This window comes from Natator depressus, chromosome 5 (genome assembly GCF_965152275.1).
Source record: "Natator depressus isolate rNatDep1 chromosome 5, rNatDep2.hap1, whole genome shotgun sequence".
Classification (NCBI taxonomy): Eukaryota; Metazoa; Chordata; order Testudines; family Cheloniidae; genus Natator; species Natator depressus.
The window spans coordinates 5326994-5339009 of NC_134238.1; the positions used below are offsets into that span (position 1 = coordinate 5326994).

General features: G+C 39.1%; 1 protein-coding gene across 1 annotated transcript in view; it reads right to left on the minus strand.

The window, feature by feature from the left end:
* Positions 1-12016, minus strand: part of UBE2R2 (ubiquitin conjugating enzyme E2 R2) — a 95406-nt gene that overhangs the window by 18306 nt on the left and 65084 nt on the right. The window contains exons 2-3 of the mRNA XM_074952284.1: positions 9877-9963; positions 561-658 (exon numbers count right to left, since the gene is read on the minus strand). Of these exons, the coding sequence (XP_074808385.1) occupies positions 561-658; positions 9877-9963 (185 nt within the window). The remainder of the gene's footprint in view (positions 1-560; positions 659-9876; positions 9964-12016) is intronic.

The window sequence follows — 12016 nt, forward strand, 5'->3', positions numbered from 1 at the left end:
TGGATCCCCCTGCTTGATTTAGTCTGTCACCAGGACTAGATAGGCCACAGAAATGCCTTTTAAAGAGGATCTTTCTACCCTTTTTGGTTGCACAATCCCTCAGGACAAATCTCAAATGTTAGTAAATGAGTTTGCAGACAAATCCTGAAAGATGGGTCTTTTCTACTTCTGGTATCTCAGTGGAATATTTACTCTAAAGTAGAATGGTAGTTTAGGACAGTGTGGATTTGGAAAGGCTAGTCTAAATTTGAGACAGCAAGTTTATTCTCTGAGAAAATTTTAACAATGATACGTCACCACACAGAGTGGAAATCTCAACAAGGCAGCACAGTATCTGAGCACACTGCACTGCAGTAACTAACTAGAAGATTATTTTTCCAATTTAAGATACTTATTTCTGTCAGATTCAGATGAGCCATTTTTAGAGATTGTTGCCAAGCCAGTTGTCCCATTTCCATCGAAGGCCGGAAGACAGGCTATGGTCCGGCTGGACATACTGACCACAAGAGAACTTTCATAAGGTCTACATTTGTGGAGTCAGTGGTTCTGTATTTTATTACCTGACATTCTGGGTGGGGTTCCACCTTTCGGATGGCAGTTCTCCACTTTGTGGGTCATCTACAGGTGGGTGAAGAATTGAAATACATACATCTCCATTCTGCAAGACAGAGGTGAAAGATTCAGTAAACATTAGCAGTATTATTGCACTAACAATTTGGAACACCACGCTTGAGGACTGGTTGACCAAGTGCTTTCAGCCAGTTGGGATAGTTCCTGGGCAATTTCACCCAAGGAAAGATCAAAATATTTATTAAACAGTAAAGTATGGCAAACCTGTGCAGTTGTACAGGGTCAAGAACACCACCAAGTTCTTCTTTAGCCATTTTACATATTTCAAGTGGAGGCCTTTGTGCATAAAGACAACGTAAATTTGCAGTTTGTGTAAACTGGATCAGCATTCACGTTGCACTCCCCGTCAGTACCCGACCCAAGCCAGGGAAGCTAACGATCTAACCAGCAGACCAAATTTGGTGATGAATCCTGGTCACATGCCACCTGAGGCACACTGCGCATATGCTAAGTAGACTAATAAACAACAGGGTGGATGCTTTAAAAAAAAGTAAGAGGAATCTAATTTAGTGTAAAGGTTATATTTAGTTGCAAGTCAAAATATTTTAATGGCTACCAACCAATGAGAATCAACCTCTCTTTAGGAAAATACAGTAGAATCTCAGAACACCATAGTTACAAACTGACCAGTCAACCACACACACCTCATTAGGAACCAGAAGTATGCAATCAGGCAACAGCAGAGAGGGGAAAAACCCACCAAATACAGTGAACTACTAGAAAAAGAAAAAGGGAAAGTTTAAAAAAAAGATTTGACAAGGTAAGGAAACTGTTTCTGTGCTTATTTCATTTAAATTAAGATGGTTAAAAGCAGGATTTTTCTTCTGCGTAATAAAGTTTCAAAGCTGTATTAAGTCAGTGTTCAGCTGTAAACTTTTGAAAGAATAACCGTAACGTTTTGTTCAGAGTTACAAACATTCTTCATTCCTGAAGTGTTCGTAACTGAGGGTCAACTATAACTTAAAAAAAAAACAAATGCAAAACAAGATTAAGATTATTTAAATCAAAGTTTCCTGCTTACTGATTTAAATCATGAATTAAAACCACTCATTAAGTGATCTGATTTAAAACAATCCACCCTACTACACAACACTGCAATTTCTATTCAAGATGTTTAACCATTTTGAATTGCTGCAGTCTTTAAAGAAAGACAGAAGGTAACAAATACCAAAAGTCACATAAGTCCCCCAAAAATCTACAGTTTATAAGGGGACTGATATAAAAATAGTCAACTGCAGTCACAGGGGATCCCAGGCATGACAAGAAGTTTTACGTAGCTCCAAATGGCTACTGAAATATCCAGCTAAATCACTGAATCCCTAGGAGAACACAGTGGCCTCCTCATAAACTTACATTACTTTGCTTCCTTTTGAGAGAATAAAACGTGAGGGGACTATCGAGAATTTTAGGAAGTATAAAATGGCATTATTCTCTCGGTTAGCGAAAACTCCAGAGGGATTACAATATGAAACTTTTGAAAGTACAGGTTAAGATCTCAGATCACCACAACTAGAAGTCACACACCTGCAAAAGAAGTCTGTAAACATAAGACCATTCACATTTGATCCCTCATCCAAGCTGGCTCACTTCCTGTCGTGAGCAACTGAACACCACCCCCATGCTAAAGTGCTCAGCTGAGTTTGGCATTCTATCCTAACCCAGGGAATCACAGCAGTGCTCCTCATTGGGAGCAGAGTAAACTGACCAGATAGCATGATGCACTCCTAAATGGGCTCCGGCACCATGCAGAGGAGAGAAACAGAAGAGATGCTCTCAGAGGGTTACACAGGCTCCCTCCCAGCATCCCAGAGGAAGAAAGAGGTACTTTCGCAGCACATAATTACACCCTTACAGGTATATAGTCCTTTTAATCTATGGCCCAACTCCAAATGATACAAATAGGAACTATGCATGGATTTAAAGCTTTATATTGCCCTGTGGTTTGTGATCTCTTCTATGGGACAGACTGAACACTGATTCATTATGGACCACCACAGTCCTGTGGCATACCGCAAAGATGAACTCACACTATAGTGGCATTATTCAGTGGAGGCAAAGCCTATTAAATATGATTAGGTGGAACGTCAATTTTTTTGGCATTTCCTCAAAAAATGAGAAGGAAGTTTGTTACTTAATTTCATTTCTGATTCTCAGATTAACTCAAGGAAAAGCCCAGTTTTTTGCCACCCTCAGTAATGTTCCCTGTTCGCATAACCGCCCCCTTCTTTGGCATGAAACACGTTACAAGTGTATTTAGGCAGATAAAAATAAACATTTTAAATTAAATTTCAAATTATGACAATCTGCATTAAGACCCTGATTTACTAAATATTTTTAAACGTAAATGACTTTAAACAGTACATGTTTGTTACCAAGTTTTAAAGACAAAGTGAGACAACTGAACTGGTGGAAGTCACTGGCTACGCACCCGAGACCAGAAACTAAGTGCTAGACCACTGTTTGACAGCAGTAGCCTCTTCTGCAGCTGCTGAAAGAATACTTGCTTCATTTCAGTTTATTCGATTAGTTTAGGTTCAAATATTAGTTCATTCAAAAAAGTTAAGAAAAACTAGGAGTTGGAAAAAAACAAAAAACAAAACAAAAAAAAACCAAACGAACAGGAAAAGCTGGTTTTCCTCTTCCAAACTATCAATAAAAACCAGGTATGAGATCTACTAATTTTAAGATCTTGAAGGACATGGTAACCAGAAACAATCAGCCAGCTCAATTCATTAACTACAACTAGTACTTCCCTTGCTTAATAAAAATCAGTTTTAAAGCAAAGCATGTTTTGATAAACTTTCTGAAAATGTTTGTGCATCCAGCATATCTAAGATACTTTAGTAATAACAAGTTTTAAATTTTAAAATGCTGTTTTTGTGCATTTTTAGTTTCCAAATACAGCTTTACAAATCAAATTTAAAAAATGTACTAAAAACACACACATTCACCTTTTTCTATTATAAAAATTAAGAATCTGAGTAAGGTAAGCTATATAAAATTGCTTAAAATCAATCAATATAGTGTATCCTCCCAGCTAGCAAAGAGCAGCACCAAATGTAGCATTAAGGCTATCTTTTAATGGTTACCAACCAATGAAAAAAATCGGCCTCTCTTTAGGGAAAAGAACATACATAAATACAAACCAAGATTAAAACAGATTTAAATAAAAGTTTCCTGCTTCCTTGTTTAAATCATGACTGAAATTGGTCACTTAAATCACTTGGCTTTAGAAATCAATCTACCCTGCACAGACATAAATGCATTCCTGGATCTGAACTTAAACAACTTGGGCTCCCACGGGTTCTAATCAGGTTGGCAGAGCACTCAGGTCAGGGACCTTGGCTGTGGAACTCCCATTGAGAAATGTTTGCCAATATGCCTTGGTGGCAGTCACTGATCTTCTCAGCCTCACTGGGGGCTTCTTCTTAGCATCTAGAGGCTCAGATGCTCACCTAAAAACCAGTAGAACTTAGTTGTTCTGTTATTTTCCACTTTTGGTCAGGGAAGTAATGCCTTGTGGCTGTTTTAGTCACTTTAGAGCAGGGGTTCTCAAACTGGGGGTCAGGACCCCTCGGGGGTCATGAGGTTATTACATGGGGGGTGGGAATCACAAGCGGTCAACCTCCACCCCAAGCCCCACTTTGCCTCCAGCATTTATAATGGTGTTAAAGTGTTTTTAATTTGTATGGCAGGGGGGTTACACTCAGAGGCTGCTATGTGAAAGGGGTCATCAGTACAAAAGTTTGAGAGCCACTAGACAAAGCCAGCAGTGCTGAGTACAGGAGGGAATGCCACATATGAGAAGTTAGTTCCTCAGCAGTAGATTTTATTTTGTATAATGGAGAGTGTCACCTGGCTTGGACGGTCCCTCCCTATTACAGCAATGTTTTCCCAAGTAAATGTAAGCTTCTAGATGTTGTAATCATCCTATGGCCCACAAGGGTTTGATTAGTGTTTTCTATTGTTTATGTAGCTTCAGCTCTGAAGTCTTGTGTCAGAGCGCAGTGCTGCTGTAGTTCAACAAAGCGAGTCTGAACTCAGCAAAAAGCCTCCAGAGTGATGGAGTGAGCTGGTCTAATCCACAAGTCATACTCAGACTAGCAACTATTTGGTGGAACAGAAGAGTGGGAAAGGAGAAGTTCTTTTTTCCAGCACTCAAAAGTGGTGGGAAGTTTAACACATCACATACACTCAGCTTCAAGCTTTAGACAGAGGAGAGGGAGTTCAGAGAAGAACAAAAGTGAATAGGGGCCCATATGGATTAAGAGATTTTAAAACCCATTTACATGTAGGTAAGGGGACATGAAAACATGATAAATATTTGAAACCTGTAAACAGAGGATGGAAAGGACCTGAGGATTGCGTAACGGGGTATAACTAAAACAACTGGATGTAATACAAGGGAAAAATTAGACTGAATATTAGAAGAAAAACTTCCTGAGAGTTAGTTTTATTAAACAGACTTATTTAAACTTATTTCTCATGGCAAATTGAAGCCGCATTGCTTGGGGCATTAGAAACTGGACTTAAACATAGCATTGTCAAGATTGTGGACTAGACAGCCTAACAGAAGCTCAATATAGAAAATAGCTATTATTCCTACCAGGGTATAATTGAATTAAGGTTTACTTTTATGTCTTCCTCACACTACTGTAATCAGAACTCTGTCTCTGACACCTCCCCATGTGCGTTCGTCAGCAACAACTGAATATTTGGTTCCTTTTGTCTGCGTACCTGGATTCAGTCCACTCTTGATAGCAGCATGGATTCACATGCAACTAAGTGTCCCAGTTTCTCCTCATGTTAAATCAATTAGTCTTGCAGTACACACAACAGCCAGCAAATTTAACTACTACTTCAGATTCTTTTGATTTCAGGAAGCTTCATAGTCCTTAGTTACACATATATGCAAGCTGTGGAAGTAAAAACTCTTTTCTCAAAAAATGACCTCCAAAAACAAGAACAGAGTTTTATGCTAGTTTCTTCCTTCAGTTATGGGAATGCCATTTTTTCCCCCTCTCAACGACTGGGGAAAGATCCTTCTACTTCAACCCAAGAAGGGTTTAAAAAAAACTTTGGGGATTCAGATAACTGAACGGGCACATCCTCACATGCCCAAGTAATGCCCTCACTTCCTGCATGAAGATTTGGGGATTGTGAATCCACAGCTATACCCACTCCCTATTCAGTATGGATTAGTTTTTATTAGGGCTGTCGATTAATTGCAGTTAACTCACGCGATCAACTAAAAAAATTGTGATTAATCACAGTTTTAATTGCGCTGTTAAACAATAGAATACTAATTGAAATTTATTACATATTTTGGATGTTTTTCTACATTTTCAAATATATTGATTTCAATTACAACACAGAATACAAAGTAAACGGTGCTCATGTATTTTTTCATTACAAATATTTGTACTGTAAAAATGTTAAACAAAAGGAATAGTATTTTTCAATTCACCTCATGCAAGTGCTGAAGTGCAATCTCTTTATCATGAAAGTGCAACTTACAAATGTAAGTTTTTTTTGTTACATAACTGCACTCAAAAACCAATATAAAAACTTCAGAACCTACAAATCCACTAAGTCCTACTTCTTGTTCAGCCAATCACTAAGACAAACAAGTTTGTTTACATTTACAGGATAATGCTGCCCACTTATTTACAGTGTCACCAGAAAGTGAGAACAGGCGTTTGCATGGCAGGCTTTTGTAGTTGGCATTGCAAGGTATTTACATGCCAGATTTGCTAAACTTTCATATGCCTCTTCATGCTTCGGCCACCATTCCAGAGGACATGGTTCCACACTGATGACGCTCATTAAAAAAATGTGTCAATTAAATTTGTGACTGAACTCCTTGGGGAAGAATTGTATGTCTGCTGCTTTGTTTTACCCGCATTCTGCCATATATTTCATGTTACAGCAGTCTCAGATGATGACCAGCACGTTTGTTTTAAGAACACTTTCACTGCAGACTTGACAAAAAACAAAGAAGGTACCAATGTGAGATTTCTAAAGATAGCTACAGTACTTGACCCAAAGTTTAAGAATTTGAAGTGCCTTCCAAAATCTGAGAGGGAGGAGGTGTGGAGCCTGCTTTCAGAAGTCTTAAAAGAGCAACGCTGATGTGGAAACTACAGAACCTGAACCACCAAAAAAGAAAAATCAAACTTCTGCTTTTGGCATCTGACACTGCTTTGGATTATCATCAAGCAGAACGCATCATCAGCATGGACACATGTCCTCTGGAATGGTGGCTGAAGATGAAGGGACATAGGAAGATGAGGGGAGATATGATTGCTCTCTATAAATATATCAGAGGGATAAATACCGGAGAGGGAGAGGAATTATTTAAGCTCAGTACCAATGTGGACACAAGAACAAATGGATATAAACTGGCCACCAGGAAATTTAGACTAGAAATTAGATGAAGGTTTCTAACCATCAGAGGAGTGAAGTTTTGGAACAGCCTTCCAAGGGAAGCAGTGGGGGCAAAAGCTCTATCTGGCTTTAAGATTAAACTCAGTAAGTTTATGGAGGAGATGGTATGATGGGATAACATGGTTTTGGTAATTAAATATTCATGGTAAATAGGCCCAATGGCCTGTGATGGGATATTAGATGGGGTGGGATCTGAGTTACCCAGGAAAGAATTTTCTGTAGTTTCTGGCTGATGAATCTTGCCCATATGCTCAGGGTTTAGCTGATCACCATATTTGGGGTCAGGAAGGAATTTTCCTCCAGGGCAGATTGGAAGAGGCCGTGGAGGTTTTTCGCCTTCCTCTGTAGCATGAGGCATGGGTCACTTGCTGAAGGATTCTCTGCTCCTTGAAGTCTTTTAACCACGATTTGAGGACTTCAATAGCACAGACATAGGTGAGAGGAGTGGTGGGTGAAATTCTGTGGCCTGCGTTGTGCAGGAGGTCAGACTAGATGATCATAATGGTCCCTTCTGACCTAAATATCTATGCATCTTTACCACAACTAGCATATAAATATCTTGCAACACTGGCTACAACAGTGCCATGCAAATACCTGTTCTCACTTTCAGGTCATATTGTAAACAAGAAGCAGGCAGAATTATCTCCTGCAAATGTAAACAAACATGTTCAGACAAACAAGAAGTAGGACGGAGTGGACTTATAAGTTTTACATAGTTTTATTTTTGAATGCAATTTTTTTTTACGTAATTCTACTTTTGTAAGTTCAACTGTCATGATAAAGAGATTGCACTACAGTACTTCTATTAGGTTTGAAAAATACTATTTCTTTTGGTTTTTTACAGTGAAAATATTTTTAATCAAAAATATAAAGTAACTACTGTACATTTTGTATTCTGTGTTGTAATTGAAATCAATATATTTGAAAATGTAGAAAACATCCAAATATATTTAAATAAATGGTGTTCTATTATTAACACAATTAATTACAATTATATTTTTTAATTGCTTGACAGACCTAATTTTTAATTGGTCTTACGGGTCACAAAATCCAGTGCTGTTGAAGCAGAGCTCTGAGAAAGATATTTTAAAAACTTGAAACAGGAGATAAAACAAGAGGACGCGGCAAAAGTTGGAAGATTTTCCAAATGACACAATAAGGATACCAACCACCATGTACTATCTGAACCCAGGATAGTCCTTTGCATAAGAAAGCAGCCCCCCTCCTCAGCATCAAGAAATTAATATGGAGTATAACCTTATTTGCCAGTGCAGATTTGGAAAAGCCACCAGTCAAACAGTTAAGACTAAGCCATCAGCTCAATAACTAACCTCCAGTCTAGAGAGATTACTGAGAAAACAACGTTTAAGACCATTTGTTCAGGACTGGTCATTCAGGAGCAACAAAATGTACTTCAATGTTGGAGTAAGGGCATTTAAGTCCAAGACTTGGGCTGGAGTCCTCATTCCTTAAGACATCCAAGAAATGTGCTCAGACCCTGGGAAGGAATGCCTCCCTCATTTTCCATTGAGCCCATTAAGCAGAAGCATAAGTGAATATCATTCGTCCTAGGAAAGCCTGTATTAAGGCCACTGTTGAAAGAAGGGAGGGTTTACAAGGGGGGTGGAGGCAGTATCCTTTGAGTGCATTTATTTCTCATGAGAGAGGACTGGCAAGACAAAAAATTAACAGAAATTTTGTTAATAGTCAAAGGTGAAAAGGTTCCCCAGGGATTTGTCTGGACTCCTCCACTAAAGGCCAATCTAAAATTTCAGAATAGGCTCTGAACTTCCAAACAAGACTTCGGAAGTTAGGTACTTCTGTGACATGCACACAGTGTCAAACATAGAATGATGCTGCAAGGTCTCCAGTGGCAAAGGTTTTACAGACTAAAATGCTCTAAGAAAAAGTACAGGTCATAAAAAGAAGGAAGATAAATAGTTTCCGAAAGAATCCAGAAATCCACACTAGGTGTCACATTTGTTTGCACTGACGAAGTGCTGGACCTGCCTAGAGCTGCTTCTGGGATAGGTCTCATGATGCCTGATGCAGACTCCTAAATTCCTTAACCCAAGACCACTAATTAAGACTGACATGGTACTTGAAAGATCATCAGGAAGTGTGACATACTGAAACTAGAGAGGGCCTTTTTACTAACTGCTGAAGAGGCTAGATCGACCATTGTAATTATATCATGAAATGATCTACAATACTGTTAGTGATGAAGAGTAAGGATTTTTTGGGGAGCCAGGGAGAACATAACTGGAGGGAAGAGCATTCACATTTAGTTAAACGTGAGGCAAGCTTTCCCCATACATTTGAAAATCTCATCTCTCTAGCTGTGTAAGTCCCAATAGTTGCCTATTTATTGCTTTAATATAAAAGGAAAAACAGCTTCAAAATAAGCTATTTAATTTTAATCTAAAGTTCACTGTCCATCAAATTTTTGACCAAACTGTCAGATAAAAAGTTGATTGGAGAAATTGTCAGTCATTAGTAAGATCCCAAACGAATCTGGATGGAAAAAAAGCTGGTAACTGCCAACATTCCAAGCAACAACAGAACTTCACAACTGTGGTAAATCTGAGGCAGTTACAACTGCGGTTATCCGCAAGGGTTGAACACCACTCTCTGAATTAGAGTGCTTACCAGAATACAAAGCCTTACGTTATAACAGCTAGAACGTAGCTTAATTGTGACTAAAGACAAGCAAACGTTGAATGCATTACATAAGTCTCAAAACTAAAACCATGTCTCTAGTACACCTGAAGAGAAAAAGCACCACTAAAAGTATCTTACCTCATAAATGTTGGGGTGCCACATTTTGGTCAGGAATCTGAAGGTAGGCGGTGAATATGGATAGTCGATAGGAAATTTAATGTGAGCCTGCAACAAATAAAATTAATCTCAGTTTTCATGTAACAGAATGCATGGAGACCAGCCAACTAATCCATGTTAGTCTTTCACACTGGAAGGTTTGGGGGCCAAAGTGATTTCAGTCTTAAGGAAACAAAGTTGATCATTTTTTGTTAGTGCTTTAATGGACATTAGGCACCTGACAAATCTACAAAGTTTAGCTCCATTATTGGGTCTCATGAGCAGACTGGCACTTGAACAGGAGAATTTGAAGATCAGGACTGAGGTTCATTGGACTGGCAATCCTTGTAATATAGACGGAAAGACAAGGAAGCAACTGTCTCAACTTCATGTAGCTCTAACTCGAGTCAAAGTCCCGAGATGTCTTAATTAACTGTTTTAAAAAAAATCACTGACTTAAAAATCACTGAAGAATTCAGTGGCCAATATTATCAGTTTCCTTTTTTAAAATCTCAAAACAGGTTAAGTTTTTTGGCCCCAGTAGGATGAATTTTCTAGTGTTCCAAGCACCTTAGTGGGGCTAACTAAAGAACATTTACATCAATACCTGTGCACTGCACAAACCAATGCGTCTGAATAGGCACAAGGAATATTTGTTGGCAGTTTTGAAGGACTTGGTTGGTGGAGGAAGTAGAAATTCTACTTCAAGCAGACTAACCTGTCTACCAAGCGGAGTATTTATACTACACTTGATGCCATGGCATTTGAGCCCTTCACAAATTCAGATATTAGGAGGCTTACATGTCGCAGAGCTGTGTAATCCTGCCACATAAACCAGAATCTTGATAACAGAATTTTATTATACTAATGGTGGGTTAGCATGCCCATAGCATTAGATGGGCATCTTTTTAACAAACAAAAAGTAACAAATAGACCTTTAGATGTCAACTAGATAGATTCTAGTTACAGTTAAAACTAGAGGTAGGTACAAACTAGCGTCTTAAAACTCACTCTTAAGGTTTGGTAAGGAGGCGAGGTGCGCTGAAATAAAAACCCAGCATGTTTGCAATTTAGGCTCCTCTACTTTAAAGCAAAACCAGCACTCTCAGTAGCTTGAATTTAAGCACCTTTACAGAGAGTGTCCATGTACAGGTAGACAGCATGTGTTATGGAAGTACAGTAGTGTCAAATCCTAAGCAGAGGTGGTTTACTGGAATATACACTTAGAAAAATGCTAACTGGATGTTCACAATATAATGCAACAATGATCATCAGTCAGCAGTCTAAGCCCATTCAACTCCTGGTTCTGACATTTTATTAGAACAAGAGAGAAAAATAGTGTTCAAGAGTCCAAATTAAATCCAGAAATAAAAAACCCAGGGTTGAGCTAGATAGAAAGCTTGCTTACAGCTGGTCAGAATAACTATCAGTGGGTAACTTTGCATCTCTTTTTTAACAACAACATCTTAACATGCTGCTGGGCATGTCCAAGACAACTTCAGCCTAAGTTTTCTTTGCTTTTTGTGCCTTCAACTTGGAGCCTTACATGTATTTAAATGCAGAGCATTTTAAATTTAAAAAGCAGTTTAGACAGGTCGGTTTAACTTTGACAGGCACTTTCCCGCTGCTATGTTGTATCGTAGTCCATCCAGAGATTACACAGATCCAAAGACAGCGCCTTTATATAAACTAGTAAGCAGTTTCTGGGTTGCATGCACAACTGTAGGGTAAACTGGGGGGCTATTTAACCACTGAACTGCTTGTTAAGACACAAACACTGCAGAATTGAACAATCTGAATGCACTGAGTGTACAAAACCAATCCATATACACTGTAGAGCAGTGTTTCTCGAAGTACAGGTTGTGACCCAGTACTGGGTCATGGAATGTCAGACACTGCGTCGCCTTGCTGATTCAAATCATAAAGATCGTTGCCACAGAGCAGGGACCTGGAGAGCAGAGAGGTAGGAGATGGGCAGGAACTGTGGAGGGGAGCAAGTTGGCACTTGCAGGGCTGCTACAGGCCTCTTCCCTGGCCCCCTGGAGCGCCATGCTTCCTGCTAGCAGGGAGAGAGAGATAGGCGCCCCTCCCCGGAGCTAGCTGCTGCCAGTGGGGAGAGTGA